The 21,683-nt window shown below is 43.0% G+C and overlaps 1 protein-coding gene across 2 annotated transcripts in view; it reads left to right on the top strand.

Moving 5' to 3' along the window:
- Positions 1 to 13,832: 13,832 nt before the first annotated feature.
- PPFIA2 (PPFI scaffold protein A2) overlaps positions 13,833 to 21,683 on the top strand; it is a 352,145-nt gene continuing 344,294 nt past the window's right edge. For both annotated transcript variants that reach the window (XM_078596795.1, XM_078596794.1), the window contains exon 1: positions 13,833 to 14,437. In XM_078596795.1, the coding sequence (XP_078452921.1) occupies positions 14,204 to 14,437 (234 nt within the window). In that variant the 5' untranslated portion in view covers positions 13,833 to 14,203. The remainder of the gene's footprint in view (positions 14,438 to 21,683) is intronic.

Below are 21,683 nucleotides of genomic sequence, written 5' to 3'. Positions count from 1 at the left end.
AAATGAAACTCTTACTCAAGAAAAACAGAAATGAATAATAAAATAAAACCGATGCCACGCATATAAAGGATTTATCGTGAAAAACTTTGTTTTTACGGGTTAATTTTTTACCTTTTATGCCACCGAGTAATGGTGATAAAGGACAATGTCATGGCGTCAGACACAGTTCAACGATTGTTAACATTTGAAGTTCATGCAATTTTAATTTTCCACACGATAAATACCGACAGGGTTAAAGGTGGTTTGTTTATGGCGACTAGTGGAGGTGCTTTTACCACGTTATACCTCGGTCGGACAGTGACAGCAGACGGCCCTTGCAAACCAATGTTTGCCACTCGGGCATGCGTCTCAGCCGCACGGTTATTGTACACTGGGCACATTAACAAACATTATCTGGGCACGCTATCTCTGTGTGACATTTAAGTTCGCTTTATTGCAAGATGGGAGATCAGTCCAACGATCGGCAGGCCCCGCATGTGGTGGGTGGGGAAAGGTGTGGTGGCTACTTGCAACCTATTCCAAGACGCCTGACCAGCGTGGAAGATTAGGCCAAATACCCTGCAGAGCGGGCTCTCTAGCGCTCCCTCTGGCGGGGACCCTTCCACCAGGAGCGGCACAATCAAACAGTTGCAGGGCTGTATCCTTTACTGAAAGAGCATGGTAACCTGGGAGATGTCCCACTGTCTCCTCTGCCCACTCCTGTTACAGAATCATAACTGTGTTGTTGGAATCAGTGGATTTGTGATAATTGCAGGTGACACTGAGCAAATCATTTGTATATGATGTATAAAATATGTTCTGATTCTTGTAGGTAGAATATTTTTTTTTAATGCCAGTAGTACTCTACTTTACAGTCCCGATTATGGGATTACAGTATTAACTTTTCATAAATCCTGAGGGGAGGGTACATTGTATACCTCATTCAAATTTAAGAGCATGCACCGCAATTGAATTGCAATATATATTTTATTAATTTGCCCCATTTGCATAATAGGTTAAATATATTTAGCAATGGATTTAATGAAATGTTTTCCCTATTAACAATACTGTATGGAGGTAAATTACCCTGCCAAAACATAATTGATGAAAGAAAAACAAAATTCTTACCCTTCACAATTCTGTTTTCCAATTAAATTTTCATCATACATCGTATGTCTATGAATTGAAACAACAGTTACACCAATTACATTATTTTAGTTTTTGAATTAAAAGATGCGTCTCTGCCCTTAAACTATATATGGAAGCGTCAGTGTATTATTTCAAAATACAGTAAAACCTTGGATTGCGAGCATAATTCGTTCCGGAAACGTGCTTGTAATCCAAAGCACTCGTATATCAAAGCACTCGTATATCAGTTGTGATCACGTGACGCTCGGCAGACAAAGCGTATACACGTACTACTCGTATTGCAAGACCTCGCTCGTTTATCAAATTAATATTTATTTTAAAAATGTGCTCGTCTTGCAAAACACTCGCAGACCAAGTTACTCGCAATCAAAGGTTTTACTGTAGCTTTAACCTAAAATAAATACAGTGTGGAATTAGAAGATGCAGTGCTGGATGATGATAATAAAATCAACTTTAAAACAATAGCACTCGAAGAGGATGATACCTTGTAATGTACCCTAAGCAGCACAAGCCACTCCACACCACCTTGGTCGGCCACTTAGTTCCACAGATAAAGAAGGCAATGTGGCGGCGCACGTGGGCTGTGTGCGGTGAAGTTGGTCACGGATGGGCTTTGCATCACGGCGTTTCTCATCGGGTGGTAAGAAATACAAACGGCGAGGCGGCCCGCCTTGGCACAGACACGTCTGGCATCTATCCAGAGACAATTATTCATTCAACTTTGGACAGTTGTAATGTCGCACGAGTGCTCCTGTGATTTGTCACGGGCTTGTCCAGACGCCGGTGGTGTTTACGGAATTTCGTTTTTTTTTAGCTGGACTATGAGGAAAGGATAATGGAGAGAGGGGAGGGTTTTCCATTGGTAAAGCTTATGGCTGCAGGAGGTCCTGTGTCTGTGCGAGGTCCAACGAGTGAAGCACATGGTTGGTCGACCTCATCCAGTTGTTGCTTTAGCAATACTAGTGAAGACAAATAAATATATATCGGGCTCCATTGGTGATTACTGTTGACAACTCTAAAATATCTTCTTGGTTCTTTCGGTAAAGTCACCGAAAGAACCAAGAAGATGAATCCCTGCAGTCACGAAAGCTTTAAATCGAAACTCTAAAATAATGCTTAGGACAGCGCTAAAGTGCAAGTTTCTTAAAAGCCCTGCCCCTGTCCACCCAGTAGTGTAGAGCAGAACCGGCCCTAGACCTTTGGGGGCCCTAAGCAAAATTTGGTTGGAGGCCCCTTTGATGTATGATTTTTTTCACCCACTAGCTAGCAGTGACTCTAGGTGGCCCTCTGCTGGCCACGGGGCCCTTTGCAATTGCAAGGGTCGCTTAGTGGCTGGGCCGGCTCTGGTGTAGAGTATTTGGCTGCTATAAATGTACCGTGGTTAGTCACTTCGTTATGGCCACGTCGCTTCTGAAAACTAGCTATAGAGCTCAGTGGGCCTCACCTGGTAAAATGAAAGTCGTTTGATCGTTAGCACTTAAGATTCTTCGAAAATGGTACAAAGATTTATAATAAGAAGAAAAGTACGACCTGATTTGCATCACCTAAACCCACACTCGCATTGCTGACAGCAAAACCCGTCCTTTCTCGTATCCGTCGCCTCTCAGCCTTCACTTCCACCTGCCCTGTACACGAACTACTTTGCTTTGGGCATGAAGAAATGTACTGCAGAGTACAATACTTTATTAACGAACGATATTTTGGTGACTTTTATTTACGTCGTTTCGATATTAGTCACACCTTTCGGGAACGCGCATCCCCGACGTAACATAGTAAACCGGAGTATTGCTGTGTATGTTTGGACTCGGTAATTCCTTTGAAAGTTTTGTATTTGGAATTGCATTGCGAGTTGACTCCAGATGCACTGGAGTAAATTCAATGTCTACGGCACGTCACTTGCAAGAGCCACACCATCTTAACGACTCACCAAAGCAATTGCTCAGTTCATCAGCCAAGGAACCAGATTACTTGGAACAGGTTTGTGCAAGTGCCTGGTGTGAAAATAAATATTTCCATAGCAATAACAAATGAAAATGTGTGGGTGGAACGCCACGCTTTAATGAGAAATACAATTGGCTTAGTTTTGGCAATGGACACAAGTGGGATGGGCTACGGGTATTGTTTCTGCATAGAAATTGCTTGTTTCAGCTCTCCTGTTGGTTTCTGATGATCTCCCTCGTCAAAACTAAATTATAGTTAGTTTATTTGTTTGGACATAAAATCCAGCTTAATGCTAAAGCATATGAAAATATGTATTTTTCAGTGATCATAAATTAACGACGCAGCGACTTCAGTTTTTCAGTGCCAGGTTTGCTAAAGGTAATCGCAGCTTGGCAGCAGAGTAGGCAATGTAATTTTTTGCCTTATTAGAAAAGCGATCTGAGCGTTTTCCCAAGAGTGAATCATGCACACTTTCATGCTAATGTGAAGGGAACTGCAGCACTGACCTTGTGTGAAGGAATCCCATGCACACCTGGAGTATGTGTGGGAGAGTGGAAACACTTTTCTGGGCAATCACTGATAACGTGAAGTCTAAAACTGATTGTGGACATTGTAGTTAATCAAATGGTGGTCATATTGAACATTCATAAGGGTCGGGACATAGACGCGATGTATTTGCAAGTCAATGTTATGCACTTTTAAATCTAAATTGAAAACTAATTTCTTTAGAACTCCTTTTTGTGGTTAGTGTATTATGTCCCCCCGCACCTACAATTAACACGGTTGGCCATGTACGGTGTGAGAAGTTCAACACACATACATACATTTGTTCACGACAAAGTCTTCCACTGCATGGATCCAACCTTTGTGATTTGGACATCGTTAATTTCTGTATTGAAAATTCCTCTGCATTGTTTGTGTTGTTGGCTTTTTCTGGCCGATGTGAAATGGAGCAATTGAAAGGCAACAAAAAAAGGAAATAACCTCCATTTAAATATAGTGTGAAAAATAATTGCATACTCGCGTTTGATCGTTTGATTACAGTTAGAATTGGCATGGTCTCATACGAGTCCACACCAATTTGCTTGTCATATCGCATTAGAAATGTACGGTGATGCAACATTTACTGTATTGTACTCTACATTTGTTATTAAGTAATCTTTTTCCAAACAAACTTCAAACTCTTTTCGCTCCCCCTTTTATTTAATCATTTTAATTGCAGCCTTCGTGATACATACGCTCATATATTTTCCAATTGTGTCCCTTTAACAGATATCTTCAATTATTCACTGAAATAATATATCAATGTGCTTTAAAAGAGCTCTTAATCCATATGTATATTACCTGCTGCAACACATGGATCACAAACATGGACATTGATAGGAAAAATGAAACAAAAGCTGAGAAGTGGGCAACTAAGTGTGTGTGTGTGGGGTGGGGGGGCTTAACTCCTCATTGGTGCCGGACGGCAACGCGGTGGTGGGCAATGCCGTGGGGGGAGGGCCAATTTAGATTGGCCATTCCCCTCATGGCATTTATAACCACCACAGCAGCCAAATGGGGGCTCTGGACGGGTGCGAGGGGCTGGTAACCCCTCCACCTTCAATGAATTACCACCAAACCACGATTCAATCTTTTTATTAAGCTTGTGCCAGAGGCCCCGGGGGGACAGGCATCTATGGCATCTCCTGGCCAAACCCCATTTGGCGGAGCCAGGAGACTGAATCTTTACTCTTGGGGCTCTTCCACAAACAACAAAAACCCACTATGGATGGCCACATGGAATGTTCGAATGCTCACTGCAGAGGAGAGGCTGTCACTCCTCTGTCTGGAGCTGGACCGGTACCGCCTGTATCTCTGTGGTATTCAGGAGGTCCGGCGGTACTGACTCTGGCTCCTGCCACCATCAGAGGTGGACAGTCCTCTACTCGAGTGGCATTATCTTTTCATCGGTTGCGTAACGCTATGTGGAAGCTACCTGGTCTGTCGCTCCGCACGAAGCTTCAGGTTTTCTCGGCCACAGTCATTCCCTACCTTCTCTATGCTTGTGAAACGTGGACCCCCGTAATGGAACATCTTCGCCGGTTAGAAACATTTAGGCTGGCCTACCTACGATCCATCCTGGGTTTAACCAGGCTGGATTGTGTGAGGAGCTCACAAATCCTTGAAAGATCTGGACAAAGTCCCATCGGTGAGCTCCTCCGGCAGGCAAGGCTGCGTTGGCTGGATCATGTAGCCCGCATGCCCAGCCACTGCGTGACTAATCAGCTTTTGTTTGGCCGGATCGACGGGGCGAAACGGACGTGGCACGGGCTAGAGAAGAGATGTCGTGATGTGGTACAGGGGGATGTGAAGCTGAGTGGACTTGCCGATGACTGGTACCAGCGGTGTCAAGATCGGCCTCTGTGGAGGAGGCTCGTGAAGGACGCAGTTGGGAGGCAGTTGCCCTCCAACAACAACGGAGGGCGGAGGAGCGATGCTCACAACAACGAGCGGAGCACCAGGTGCCTAAAGCACAGCAAGTTGTCACAGTAGGAGGCACAGGTGGTGCATCAGCCAGTCATCTCAGTCAGTCCACCCGTGGCATCTGGGTCTGTCCCGTGACCTCGTGCCAGCGGGCGTTCGACACTTCACGTGGCCTCAACGTGCACATAGCCTGGCACAAGCGTCGTGGTGACGTCACCACCGCTTAGTGGGTGAATGGCGGTTGTTGTTAGGGGTGCTTTTAATTACACCAAGAGATATAAAGATGTAGACATAGATCAGAGAACAGACGTAAGTTACAGACATCGTATTGACTATTTGGAAACGTTTGCGAGGGATGATGGCCACTGGTCGAGACTAACGATGGAAAGACAGCCAAAGAAGGCAACCACGCCTGATAGGGACGTCCAGCAGGAAGATGGAGAGATGGAATCTGCTGGTGTGTAGTAGGAGTGAGATGGATGATCGTAGCTTGGGGAGGCCTTCATCTAGCAGTGGACAGATCATGGATGTTGATGATGAGCGTTTTATAGAGTAAACTGTTTTGAACTCTTTTTCACACATTGGTAGTTTTTGTGCGGCGACATTTGCAGTGCTTTTCTCTTCAATTCAGCTTCATTTTTTGATTGAAAAATATACACATCGCAGAGCCCAATGGATTATCAATAGATTCATTATTTTCCTTGGCTCTATTTAGCCAATGAAGAACTATCCTAGTTACATACGAGATATATGTTCCGTATTTATAAACCCTGGGGTTTCGGGTGAAGCATATATGTGTAGTACAGGGAATATATGTATATACAGTCTGGGTATGTGTACCATGTAATATTACAAAATTAACTAAATGTAACACATTTTCAGCGCAGATCGTTCAAATTATTTGTAACGGAATGGCAGAATTTGTAAGAGCTCGGTGCACCACAAGATGTCCCCTTGATAACTAAAACAATAATGCTTAAATATTGTACTCCACATCAGTTGCGCTATGAAGCAGGGTACATTGCAAAATATTTTCTTGCCGACTTTCAAAATGCATCTTTTCTCAACGATGTCTGGGCGACCACTGCAACCTTCCCTTGCAGAGCAAATGCCGTTCTTGTGCCCAGTCTACAGCCTGTAACCCACACCCTGCCATCAGAATTAATGTCTCAGAAGAAATGCTAAATTTCATATCAGCGTTTTAATCCATGCTAGTGTGACCTCATGTATATTTATAATCATGCCCGGTCTCTGTGCCCGCACAACCTTGTGACATAATACAGTCAGCTCTGCATACGTGTGCCACCACCCCTCTAATGTTAAACGGAATGCAGTGCAATTTAGTTTTGTATAAAGTCTACGTATGCCAATATCTCAATGTGTTGTATGGAATGTAGGCTGTTTAATCACGCACACAACAAACATTCTTCTGGAGATTGATACAGATTGGCTTCATTTTGGAATTAATGAAATATGGAATGTGCATTCTGCATAGAGGCCACGTTAACCCGCATACGTTTTAAATGCGCTATAGCAGCTACAGAGGGTGCATATGCTATGAAGATTACACAAGTAAAATGAACCTACAAATTGGTCACCATAGTAGACAGGATAAAGGGTTCATCTTCTTGGTTCTTTCGGTAAAGTCACGTAGAAGGAAAATAATAAAATAATAAAAATAAAACATAATACAATAATTCTCACGACGTTTCGGCCACAACGCAAGCAGCCGTCTTCAGGTGGAGAACAGGTCTGTCGAGAAGGCAGAGTCTGAATCTGCCTTCTCGACAGACCTGTTCTCCACCTGAAACGTCGTGAGAATTATTTTAGTATGTTTTATTTGTATTATTTTATTATTTTCCTTCCACGTGACTTTACCAAAAGAATCAAGAAGATGAAACCCTGCAGTCACGAAAGTTTTAAATCGAAAGGATAAAGGGTGTACGTACGCTATGCACATATGGTCTTCACGATCTGAAATGTCAAATTGTAAGAACATGTGTAAAGTAACAAACGCCTGAACAATTAGAAAAACTATTCACCAGTGAGTTAGCCAAAAGCCACAAGTATACAGGAAATGTCCATTTTTAGATGTGAAAGGTGGACTTATCCACTTTCATTTCAATTTATCCAGAGCAATTACAGCACCAGCTGCTGTGGCAATGCATTGTTCAACACACCACTGTAATGAGGGCAGGTTAAAAAAAAGATAGCGGTTTTAGCAAGCGGAACTGCATAATACATAACAGTGCATTGGAACGAGCGCAAAAAATCTGTACGTAATTGGTAATGCTGTCTTTATAAATTATATATTTTCTGCAGGTTTGAATATTTAGTGTTGATTATAATGTGGTGCATTACGTAACACAACAGGTACTCTGTGGAGATGCCCAGTGAACGTGTGAGTGACGTATCGTTTGAGACATCAATCTGACAATACAAGTCTGAGCAACATTGGCTGCCGTGAAGAGCGACCATCAATAATGCAGATATCTGTCTGCTAATATGTCTGTCTATAGTTTTCTGGTTAGATATTATGTCGCTATTTCATTATACCTGATGATGATTGCTTGTGTTGCAATCGAAACGTCGTATTCTATTATTTAATTTAATTTATTATTTTATCTTTAGACGTGACTTAATCGAAAGAACCAAAGAATAATTCCTGCAGTCACGAAAGTTCTAAAATTAAGATCAATAATGCAGTTTTTACAAGGGTTTCAGAGCGTGTTTTTGCAACGTGAAGTGTGGGTATGAGACCACCCGCTGTGAAGGCCGCCACAGTGGCTAAGTTCTCTCTTCACTGCCGAATCTCTGTCGGAGGCAAAAACACTATTCTCAGGCCAGGACAAGAATACCTTACAATGGTAGAGGCAGCTGTGGGTGATATGGGCGGTGTTGGTTTAAATTGTGTTTAGGGGCCGTCCATAAATGATGTCACGCGATTTTGGACGATTTTTGACCCCCCCCCCCCCCCCTTCGTCACACGACGTCACAAAAAGTCAGACCCCCCCCTAAAATATGACGTCACAAGGCTCTGCCCCCCCCCCCCCTCCAAAAAAATAAAACATGCTTCAAATCGCTTTAAACTATTGTCATTGTAGTGCGTATTTAATATGGCGCTCCACTCTGATGTGGGAAAAAACATTTATTAAAATGTCTATATGTATTTAAAGTTGCGCATTTTGATGTGACGTCACATTTATTTCCCCCCCACTCGTCACACATCGTCACAAATCTCTGCCCCCCCCACTAGGTGCGTGACGTCATTTATGGACGGCCCCTTATACATTTTTCGTTCCGAGTAAAAAGGCCATTCCAACACATGATGTGTGCCTCCCTATATGGCACCTGCCACTCTCCGACGAGCAGTCACAAGCAATGTACTCAACGCTGTGACGTAACCTTTACGTTTAGCGTTTACCTCTTACAAGTCAGCCCGAAGGAATGATATTTTTCTGGATCATGGTATAAATATCCAATGTAAAAATACATATTATAGATTTGAATCATGAAGTAAAGTAACACATTTTAAGTATTACGTTTGCACAAACCATCATAATTTGTATGTTTCTGTATTTTTTACATGGCACTGGGACAAAATGGCCTAATTTTGTGGAAAGTATTGTTGCTTTGTTTGATTGGTTTAGTATCAACTAAGAATGGTACACACTGTGTGCTGTCCACAGGTGTACAAAGAGAAAGTAGCCAAGGTTACGTTTAAAAATAGAACGACATTTTTTGGCTATTATTCCGATTATGCTCAAACTTGGTAGTTTTAATGAGCAAATTGTGTTTATTTGTTTCCTCTTTAACATTTAGCCCCTCACAACCAACCAAAAGAATTGCATCAAAGGTCTTTCTGAGAGGAGATACTGACACACAAATTGTACAGCTAAGAAAGGCCAAAATTTTGTCAAATTGCTTCCCCCTACATTCGCAGTCCTATTTGGCTGTTTTCAATTTTACAATGTGTAATTGATTGTTTCCACAGAAACCAACTTAAACTTAGCCTCACATTTTCGCAAACGGTGGTGTTTGAAAATTCCCTTATGCATGCATTTGTCACCTGGGCAACTGTACTCCATCACTTCAATCCTCTCATGAAAAATTTAAGCACATGCTGATTTTATGTCCAAGCATGAGAAAGTTTAACCATTTATCGTGACCGTGGAGAATAATGATTTTCAAATTACTGATTTCAAATGTTTTAATGTCTTTCTTTTTCTCATTATTTTGGTAGTTCGAAATAGTTTTTAAACAAACCGTAACAAAGGCATGGTTGCAAAAATAATTTGCCCATTTTTCCTCATTACTGTAATAAGCGGATACAAGATTCAATTCTTCAGTACAATTTTATTATGAGAAAGGGAAGCACTTGCACCGAGGGATAAAAATATGAATTTGAAACTACAATGAACCTTACAATTACATTTAATGCTATGTGTTTTATAAATGGACCTCACTTATTGGGTCCGTGCTAATTTTTTTATGCATGAACAAGCTGTTAATATTTTTCACTTCATATTGTAAATCTGGCAACAAAACAATGTTGCTTTAATGAAACAAAGCATTAGTTTTACTCAAACATACTCAATGGGCCTCTATAAAAAAAAACTCATTTTTATGCGGGGAATTGACAAAAGAACAAATATTTTACCTTACAACCCTTTAACATAAGAATTTTCCAACATGACAAATGCAGCAAATACACGCACAGTGGTACAATACAAGGGTCTAGGATTCATTTAGTACAGCGAATACAAATTGACAACTGTTCTAATGTTCTTTATTTATTAAGCAAGATAATGATGCACAGTGAGGGCACTCACCATGATTACACTGCCTTATTTCACACCAACGTACATCATGAGAACAAATCCCATCTTGACAAAACAACTTGTTTTTGTGAATGAAGCCTCATTATTATTGTGTAAATAAACATAACAGACGAATGAGATGCAATTTGTGGAGAATAATGACTGATGTAAATGTAGAGGCCACATGAGTAAGCTGCATTTATTAAAGTTGTATCTACCGCTGACCACACAGTATTGATCAGATTTTGGGATAAGAATGTAAAAGGAAGTAATGAAATATATACTGGGGAGTTGGACAAGGAGACATGCTGTCGCAAAAAAAAGTTATTCACTGCGACAGATGTTTTATGAAAATGTATGAATTTTAGATTTGGGAAATAAAGGCGTAATTGTTATTGGCGAAAATACGACTCCTCATGCGTGAATGATAGAGGAATTTTATGTCGAAGGCTTAAAAGAGCATCTCAAGTTACATGAGAAAAACTAAAGTTGCACTAAACAATGGAATATATATATCGGAAAAGTGGAAAACACATCAGAGTATGGATACCTATAGTGTTATACTGTAGTTAAAATTGGTCGATGAAAGTTAACTATTCCGGAGCAAAAAACACAGAGAGATCCTTCAGACCAAGGGCTTAACTGATGGGCGATTTTGCCCACGGATGTAACGTACACGCAACGTGCCCCCGTCTCTGTGATTCCCGAAATTTGTTCAGCTGTATGAGAAAATGTTCTCTGCTACCAAAAAAAATATTTGTGTGAAAACGGGCTACGTTTGTACATTGTGCTCGTGCAAGGCAATGGGGGCAATGGAGCAGAGTTGATCGAGCTGCAGGGGCTGATTCAGCAGTCGTCACTTTTGACCGCTTGAGACTGTGCAAACGAGGCCGGTGCAGTCAGTGAGCTAAGGAGAGGAGGAATTTCATAAGAGTTTTTTTTTTCCATCGAGTATAACTTTTAATATTGGTGCTGGTTGAAAAGGGTATTTAATGATGAAGAATGTTTATTTTGACTGGACCTGGTTTATTGAATAATGACTACATACATGGGAAAAGAGCGATGTAATTGTTTCAATGCAAGGACGTGTGCCTCTATATTTCATCATTACAGGGTGGCTTGCAAATGGGAACTGTTTTGCTCCTATATTTGGGTACAATTTTCTGGACCATTCTGTAAAGTGGATGTTAAGCACCCTGTAACAACATCCATTGTGTGGCCATGTCAAAGGCAGATATCCTCTGAAGCTAGAGATCTCATCTTCATCATCATCTGCTGTCTTATCCACTGCTCGACAAAGGCCTCTTGAAGGCGCTGCCACCATTCATCTCACTCCTGGACATGAATGTTTCTCATCGCTCCATCTGCAGTGGTCATACTCATGGACACGTTTTATTCTTTGGTTGCCATTCCATCATCAATCTCGCCCCTCAGCCATTACCCCTTCTAGCAATTGTGTACTGCCTAAACCCATTTACTTTTCGAAAGTCAGTGTGATGTCTCTGACTTGTTTGTTCCGTAATCCACGTGTAATTTTTCTGTGCCTCAGTATAATTACAATGCATCTATCCATGGTTTTCTGAGATTTTGTTCGTGACAAATGAGAATTTAACAAAATCAAAATCCTGTATAATTAGACAGATCTTTTAAAACTTAAAATCAAGTGAGTATCCATTGATATAATTAAATGATAAAGATTTTTACAACACAGTAATGGTACTTTCACCTGCATCTGTAGGGTGAATGGTAGGCATCTCGTGATGACGACTCATTAATTATATTTTACTTACAACACATGCATCAACGTATGCATCTAAGAATTACTTGTTATTTGGGCCAATGATAAGCAAATTAGTTGCTGGTACATCTATGTTAATTGCGATTACAGATCTTTGAAAATAAAACAACGCAATAATAAAAAAGAGCCAACGGAGCCATAGTAACGAATCGTGGCAATCCATGTAATCGCTTTGAGGCTGAATCTTTACCTTACCCAGTGAATGCTTTTTGGGAGATTGACAGCATGTGAATGAGGGTTTAGGGGTTATTTGGGGTGTTGATATGAGGCGATTGGCAGCTTGAGGCATTTATCCAGCAGTGGATTAATTAGGAGCACCTGCTCTGGATGTGAATTCCACTCGGCCACGTGGCAATAGCGCCTCTTCCACCCCCATGATGCATTATGGGTAACATTAACTATTTTTTTTTTTATTAGGCTTCACTTTTGTATTGCTTTACTCATCTTTACTGTTGTGCTTTGTGCATATTCCCTTGAGCTGTACTGTATTTGCTTTGTAACACGAGGTCTCCGTTCAATAAGGGTATTTTATTCTCAATGGGCCCACATTCTATTCCTATACGATCCCCAGCCGACTACACGACCTAGAACTTATAATATTTTACTTACAACACATGCATCAACTTATGCAGTGATTTTGCCTGTAACGGTTCCACCTGAAGACGGAAGCTTGTGTTGCCTCCTAATCGTCGTGATTAAATGTAGTTGTTTTCATTCATTTTATTTTATGTTTTACCTACGTTACTTTATCGAAAAAAACAAAAGAGTATGAATCCTTGCAGTCACGAAAGCTTCAAATCTAGAAAAAAACTTATTATTTCACATTAATGGATGTTTGTGCAATCATTTAGATTTGTTTATGGGACCAAATTGTTTTCACTCCGATTTCAATCTCTTTGATTGCTGTACTTTATTTTAGCTTGTCATTTTTGGATACCCAGAGCAGTTCAGCAAATGAGGCTATCCTTGGTCTCCCGAGTTTTCACCTGGTTAAAAAAACCACACCAACGTCAAACCATACTTGCATTCGTCACTGGAGGGTGACAACCTTGCACTGCACGCAGGTAGCAAAGCAGCACGTGCACCGGCCCACGTGCCGCAACGTCTCGCAGGGCTCTCCCCGCCGCCTTTTTTTATAGGGGACGGGACATCCCCGCTTCAGGCGTGAAGGGGGAGAGAGAGGGGGGGGTGTTCGCTTTTGACCAATCACGAAGTAGGATTCTAGGCAAAAGGGCGGGGGAGGGGGTTGCGGATGATAGCGAGAGGGGCGGACTTTAAAGGCGTGGCCAGCGAATACAGGGGGCGTAGCTAATTAGAAAAGGGGCGGGGTTTGGATTGCAGGGGGGGGAATCTGGTCAGTGGCTTTTGGCCGTATTCAAGCACGAGGTCGGTTAAAAAGTGGGGGGGGGGGCTTTGGTGACTGTAGCAACGAGGCGTGGCTAACGGGCAAGAGGTGGGGGGCTAGGTGGTGTAAGGGGCGGGGCTATACGAGGCACCAGGTGAGGGAGGGGGGAGTGGCGCAAGGGGAGGGGCTATAGACGCAGGAATTTGCACCCCCCCAGGTAACGGGGCGTGGCCTCTGAGTGCTAGGGGCGGGGCTAGTAGTCTAAGGGGCGGGGCTAAGGGCGCTAGAGGGGCGGGGTCGGATCCAATAAGGGGCGGGGCTATACAGCCGAGGGGCGGGGCCCCCGGGAGTCCCGAGCGGAGCGCTCAGCTTTGGCAGCAGAGAGGAGGAGAGCAGTAAGGGAAGAGGAGGAACACCGGGAGACGACAGCAACAACCAGAGGACACAACACAGAGGACGCAACACAGGGGACAGCATAGGAAGAGCTTCTATTGTAGTGACAGTACTCCAGAGGATTCGAGGAGGAGGAGGAGGCAGAGTAACCCGCCGGCGAGGTGGAGTTGATGCAGCTCATCACACGACCTCATCCCGGAGGAGCGGCGGCGGCACACACCTAGACCCCACGCGCGGGGACTAACACGAGACGCTGACAGCAGCCGAGGCTGGAGGGAGGGTGGGTCGGCCAGCTCCCTGCACGGCCCGACCATGATGTGCGAGGTGATGCCGACCATCAGCGAGGACGCGGCGAGCTCGACCCGCACCTCGCAGGACGACGCAAGCTTCGAGCGCCTCATGGTGGGCATGCTGGACGAACGCGACCGCCTGCTCGACGCGCTGCGGGACGCGCAGGAGACGCTCGCCCACACGCAGTCGCGTCTGCACGACGTTTGCCACGACCGCGACTCGCTGCAGCGACAGCTCAACTCGGCCCTGCCGCAGGTGAGAAGGGTTGAGGGAGGAGGTAGCAGCAACAGCAGCAACAGCAGGAGGCTGTTGGATGGAGCGGCGGCCACCGGCACGCCGCGGAAATCCATGCCGGGTTTTAGCGGGCAACCCGAGCCGCTCCGCCGGATCGCGTGCCCGTGTTTTGTTTTGTGTCGCCTTCCTGGATTGGTCGGTGGCCTTGTCACGTGGCGCCGCGCGGCCAATCGCGAGCGGCGAAACGGAAGAGCGGGCGTCTTTGCGAAGGGTGACGTAATGGTTTTCGGGGAGCCCGGTCGCCGGGAAAACCCGGAGCCGACTTTCAATTGGAACGTCCCCGCGTCAGTGACGTCCACGCACGTGCGCGTGTGTTTCATGGTGGGGAGCGGTGGTGCAGCGGTTAGCGCGCTGCGCTATGAACCCGGCCACCCAGGTTCGATTGCCGCTCACGGACAAACACCACAGTGACGATTATCTGCACCGGCCCCTGGGCCTCCCCTAGGTCGACTCGGCCTCAAATCAGTACCTGGTGAGGTGTGTGGTAAAAATCGTCAATGGGGAGACAAAGGCGGTCGGGCGTGGTGCTCGTCACCCCCCACCTCGTGTAACCGTTCCAGCCTTAATAGGTGCTCGCTAACACCACTTGCCCCTACAGTCTGTTAAGGCTACACGGGGAATCTTTGTCTTTGTGTGTGTTTCGGACCACGTGCGTTTCGGTAGTTGACGTTGGTCAATTAAATGTGTCGCGTAGAATTACATCGTCGGACCTTGAAAGTGAAACGTTTTGTGGTGGTGTTCATTATTCCGATCAACAAAAAAACCAAGTCGGAAGTGATTTCCTGCTCCGGAGTGCAGTGCTCCTCTAAGCGTTCACAGGTCTCTGAGCCACAGTGGTCGAAATGCAACATTTCTCATGGCGGGGGCGAGTCCTCGTCACTGTTGATTTCCCCCTACAAATCGGTACCAATTTTATATACCGGGGAGGGATGATGGTCTGAGTCAACACCCCTGCCCCGCCCCCCCCAAGCAGGATTTGAACTCAACCGCTGGGCCATGTGGTTGGGTTTATTCTCCCATGGGCTCATGCAATTGTCCCACACGCAGATCGTTATGGGTCCCCGAGGTGCGCGTAGCATGCAGAGAGAGAGAGATGCCGATTATGGCCATTGAGAGCCCACTGCTGCTGGCAATCATTGACAAAAAATGGTAAACGAATAAAGACACGGGGTTCCATTATTAATAAAGATGCTGGTGGTTGTAAAACTCGTGGTGCTTCAGGTGTCTGCGTTGTTTTACGGGGTCAGCAATAAATGTGGCAGAGCTGAGCTGTAATAATGATGTCATTTATCTCAATTCCAATTATTTAACTAGCAGAGCTGAGCTGAGTGCCTAGACTTCTTCTTTAAGAGGGTCCTGCTTTGGGATGTTTGTTCGATTCGTTTTCAAAGAGCGTTTTGCATGCAGGAGGAAACCGGGAGTGCCTGGGGAAAACACAACGGGGCTCATGCGCGGATAGCATATCCTCATCACTGCAACCCAAGGGGTTTGGAGATTTATACATTATAGATTTGAAGTTTTCGGGACTGCAAGGATCCATACTCTTTGTTTTTTTTTCCCGGTAAAGTCACGTAGGTTAAAAGAAAATATTTTTTATACATCTGGGTTTTTAAAAATCCAAATTTCAGTCACCTGTGATTAGGGAGTTGATAGTCCCATCGCAGTCACCAACTACTCGACAAAATAACCGCCATCGTATTAAATGTATGGTTTCCCTTAATTCGGCATATGTATCTTCTCCTTCGGGCAAAAAAAAAACATTTGGTTTTATTGTCAGGTGGTGAACACTGCTATAACGGCATGAGAGAACGTTCACTGCCTACTGTGGATAAAAGGCATTTGAAGGGTTCTTAGAAGTACTATACTTGTGTGATGTCATCTTCCAGTGCTCGTTTTCTAACATGAGGTGATGCACTGCTTTACACGATAGCTTTGAATGGATATTTCTTTGACCCGTGACAAGATGCTGACAGCACAATTGCAATATAATTGGTGAAAAAGACCAAAAAAGCATAAATTTTCCTTCATATCAAAGTGAGAGCTCAATGAGAAATGTTTCTTTTATATAGGAGTCTTTTGGTTTGTGTTATAGCAGAACTCCAATTTTCACGTTGACTGGGGGGGGGGTGGTCCGTATCACAGATCCTGTTATCTGCGGCACACTCTGGAGGTTCATCACATTGTCTGTGGAAATATTTCCGCACCGGCGCGATGTGCCATGCGTTACAGGAGGAGTTGGCTGCGTGACTCCGTTAATCCGCAAAAAAACACGCGGTTAACAGAGAAAGCATGGAAATGTGACTTGCAGCTCCATGCATCCGTGATACATTTGCAGATTGAGGCTATGCATTTTTTCACGATTGAAATGGACCAATATGCACCATATGGGTCCATGTTAAGAGATGTAAAAAAATATATACATGGTTATAAATTCTATGTAGATTCTGTTATGACCAGGTCAGAGCCGATTGAAATGACATACCTTTCAAACAGAGACGTCTTATGTATCTGTGACCAGGTATTAATTGCTGCAGGAAACACATTTATCAGGCCCAAACAAGATGTACGTTTATATTTTCTCTTATGTAATCGGAAGCAGATATAAAGAAATTCGTTTTCAATCTAGATTTCAAATTGCAAAGCTCCAGTGGCTTCCTAATAAAGATGAATTGATAAATCCGCAGTCTCTTTGTTGATGTTATATTTGTGTTGCTATATCAGTGAAGTAGTGGAAGCCCTTTGAGAGAAGTTCCTATTGCAATGGGACTCAGGTCTTGATTTTCAGGTACCCTAATTTTCTTCTAGGAGTGTTCTGACCAAGCTACATTGTTATAACTGTGGGCCATCGATGATACAATTGATAACGTTCAGTAATTGCTTCATGAAAAGACGAGAGCCCATCGATGTACTATTTCAATTTTTCAACGGAAACCATTGTAACCGACAATGGACAATTGGGGACAGGGATTTAAATGTATACTTTTATTGGTGTCAATTTTAGAATAAAGAAAATAATTATTTAAACTACTATCATTGATAATTTATGGGAAAAGTACCATTATGTATGCATATTCCGAATGGTTAACAAATACATGTGACATTAGTAAAATGAGTACAGTACCACCTAGTGGGAAAGTCAGCAGTGACGATTGTGTTCAGATTAACCTGGCACTGCAATTACCACATGTGGAACTTTTACTACTCGCATCAGTGCAGATGGGTACAGTACTGCTTAGTGCTTCTCAGAGCATTGAGAAAATGTTGGCTTTTTGGTTTGTGCAGAATTTGTTTGAATATGTTGTAATATTTGGAGTTTTGGAAATATTTAGTTTTTCTGGTTGTACCGGGTGTTGCCCAACACAGTCCAACGTTTTTATCCACGTATTTGAAGCTTCTACAGTTGCTTCTTCAGAACCTGAAGAGGGAACTGAAATGGCTGAGATCTTTCGAGCACAACCTAAACGCACATCGGAGAGCCTTGCAGTACAACCGCGAAAACATGTGCAGTGGTAGATATAGCATATTCTATATTCTGGAGCTTGCTTTGGAAATATACTGTTATTTTCAGGTAATGAATTTCAACATGGACACTTTTGCAATTTCGTAGTCAATACTGAAAACAGCAGACAGCACACAGCACAACCCAAACAAGCAGTAAAGATAGTAATTAATCATAAGTGTTCTCTGTTTTTTTAAATGGTTACATTTTTGACGTTGTTGAGCACAGAGTGAGCTGTAATAGTACTGAATGGATGGCCATGGAAAATTATGGTGTGTACTTAGCCACTGGGGTGGCACGTTCAGTTTTGTATTCCTGGGGAAATTTACGATGGAACCTGCATCACAGTACTCTAATGAATAAAATGTCCCATGCAGATGTCTTTATGGAATTCCCAGTGAGCCCTCCAATTCTTCACAAATTACAGGCAGATAAATATTTATACTGATAATAGAAATTTAAACAAACATGGGAATTGTATTTAAAATATACCATGTGTCTGTAATTGGCTGTGTCTTTGTGACATTTGGATGTTGTGGGGCAACTTGTAATGTCATGTTAGTCATTGTTGCTATATTTGTTGACTTGCATGGTTAAATATAATTGCTCATTTATATATTTGGAAAGAGTTCATCGTGTATACAAAAAATTAAAGGACAACATGACAACATCTTCTTGGTTCTTTCGGTAAAGTCACGTAGAAGGGAAATAATAAAATAATAAAAATTTAACATAATAAAATAATTCTCACGACGTTTCGGCCACAACGCAAGCAGCCGTCCTCAAGTGAAGAACAGGTCTGTCGGGAAGACAGCTTTAAATCGAAACATGACAACACTTTTACCAAATTTCCAAAACGTAGAGTATTATTGCAGCATTGCTGTCATGGGTAATGTTGGCCCATGTGTCCCAAATTAGGTTTTGTTTTGGAAGATGGTGGTTGTTACACATTTGGAAATTAAACCACACTTTTCCCCCATATACTTTATGATTTAAAATGCGTGATGTACCAGCAGGTCAAGGCTCAAATCAAGATAAAATTCCTCCATCGGTGGTTTGGTGACCCAGAGGGAATAGTGCCATTTCGGGTTAATCTACCAGACAACTTGGGCAGGTTTGAGAAAGTGAGAATGCTGTTTGAACTGCCTGGTCGATGAAATTGCTTGTATGCTTTTCATTACCTGTCAGGTTATTAGTAATTTGCAGAATATAACCCATAATTTCCTTAAAAGTATTGTTCTTATTTTTTTTATTTTCACATAAGCAAAACGGGTTGAAATGTACAGAAACTTGCACAGTGGAAAGCTTTTTTACGTAGTAAGTTAATTATAGCACACGAGGAGGGAGCTAATTGTACATCTTTATTACTACATTAACTATGAGAGGTATGTCTTGTTTTGTGACTGGAAAAGTTGAAAAGGGAAAATTGTTCTGTTCTTCATTTATGGTCTCTCAGTGAATGCATACAGGAGCAGAGACGAGAACAAGAGAACAGGAAGGAAAGAAAAGAGAGGCTGAAAAGCACACGACTGTAACCATGAAGGAAATCGTGAATTAGTGGAAAAAACCGAGAGGGAAAAGACAGTATGGTGTAGAAAGTATTTCGAAGAAGCAGTACAATAATTGCAAAACAACCATGACCATTCCCAAAAACCTGTAGCATGCTCACAGATTCCTCCAAGGCAGGCCACTTTTCAGTGATGACAACAGCAAAGTTGTTTCGTGCCAAAGTTATACATGGCACTGCTTGTTCCTGATTCACAGTCGGGAATAATTTGCGAGTTGATGTGATCTGGCCTCATTTAAAAAGAAAACACCCGCTGTTTGAAACATTTCTTTTCCCATGGTGGTTGGGTATTCGGGAGTGGGGGGGGTTGAGTGGCTATGACAAATTGACACCGCGCCAGGCCAGTTCTGCTTGCCCACATCCGCAAACTTTCAACCAAAGCGTCAAAAATTGTGCTAACTTTTTCTGAGCACTTCATCCACAAGCACGGTGGGGCTATCTTCGTTACGCGGTGTGTGAACTGAAGCCCATGCCTCATCATCGATGTCACGCAGCCCACGTTTTGATTAAGCGTGTTTTGTTGCCACACCAACTCCCCCGTGTGATTTGTCTTGCAGCCAGCTAAGTAGGCATGAAAGCTCTGTTTAACAAACTTCTTTCAACTCCGTGACTAAAGTACACCCTGTACATAGTTGTACTTGTATCGGGAAATGGTTTTGAAGTCCAATCGTGGAATAGATGTATGAATGATCGAGGCGATTTTATCAAGGGTATTGAGTGCAGTATGTGGATGTGTGCTAACACGTAATGAGCCAGTTCCAATACCTATCAGCAGATCATCATTTGGGAAATGCCTTCTCTTTATATATAACTTGTGTGTGTGTGTGTATAACGTTTGTATATATAGGGTACATTTAACCATGCAGGCCTATTTACTACTATAATGAGCCAAGAATGTCTGTGTGTCCTGCGTGTGACATCACTCCACGTCAGCCAGCCCCCCTCATTAATAATCATGAACAGGTGACGTCACTCCACATGGACCCCCCCCCCTCATTAATAATCATGAGCGGGTGACGTCCCTCCACATGTAGCAACCCCCCCCCCCCTCATTAATAATCATGAGCAGGTGACATCACTTCGCATCAAACAACCCCCCTCATTAATAATGATGAAGAGATGACGTCTCCAAATGGACGCATCCCTCCATTAATAATAATTAGTGGGTGACGTCACTCCACATGGGGGGACGAAGCGCCTCCTCCCCCCTCCTCAGCGTCAACTTACAACCCTCACTACAAAGGCAGAACCCTCACGTCACGTGATCTCCATAACGCTGTTGTTGAGACATAAAAGTAAAAAGGACGTCGTGATGAACAAGGGATTATAACCTTTAAATAAAATAAGTCTGTGTCACCGCGCCCTTACAAATTGCACACTAATTGATGCAATGAATATCACGTCGCGGTCTGCTTTTCGCGTGCAAGTTTCAGATTTACTGAAATACACCCGTCCTTGGACGGGCAAAAGGCTCGTGCTGAAATATATAGTATGTAGAACACAATACATATGGTTCCGTTTTTGAACTTTACATGTATTACACATAAAAGCAAATATAATTGTTTTGTAATTGTATCACTTTCGTGACAACGCCTCCATTACATTTCTTCAAAACCTTCCTTTTTCGGCCCAATTAAATGTATCACGCGTTGATTGGTCATCATCGCACCAGCAGCCTGTCAATTTCTGCATAAAAATCCTCGCTCGCTCATTTCCATTTGTGGTTAATGAAGTTGGCTTAAAAGTCTCATTATTGCATTTGCACCAACTCTATTGACGGGCACACGTGCTTGCTATGGCATGCAAATGAATTGCAGTGAAGTGTGACCGCAGTTAAATGGGCTGTTGAAAGTCAGAGATAAATTGAACAATTATTTAAATACAAAGCTAAACGCTTGACTCCCCCCCCATTTCTCAGTGTCTTGGTAAATAGAATCTGCATTCTGTTATTTTATGTATAACACTATACTTGAGAATATGTTTTCCCCTTTTTTCTGGCAACAAAACAGGTGTTCAGATGTTAAAACACCAAACTGAAACCTTTACAAGGAATCACGTCTGCATTAACCACAATACTTGTTTTCCTTAAAACCCTCTGCTGCTAGACCACCCAGATTGTATGACTTACCAAAAATCCATAA

The sequence above is a fragment of the Lampetra planeri genome, chromosome 8 (assembly GCF_965212315.1).
Source record: "Lampetra planeri chromosome 8, kcLamPlan1.2.h2, whole genome shotgun sequence".
In the NCBI taxonomy this organism is placed as follows: domain Eukaryota; kingdom Metazoa; phylum Chordata; class Hyperoartia; order Petromyzontiformes; family Petromyzontidae; genus Lampetra; species Lampetra planeri.
The sequence above is the reverse complement of the archived record's forward strand: the minus strand, read 5'-3'. Positions and strand labels throughout refer to the sequence as shown.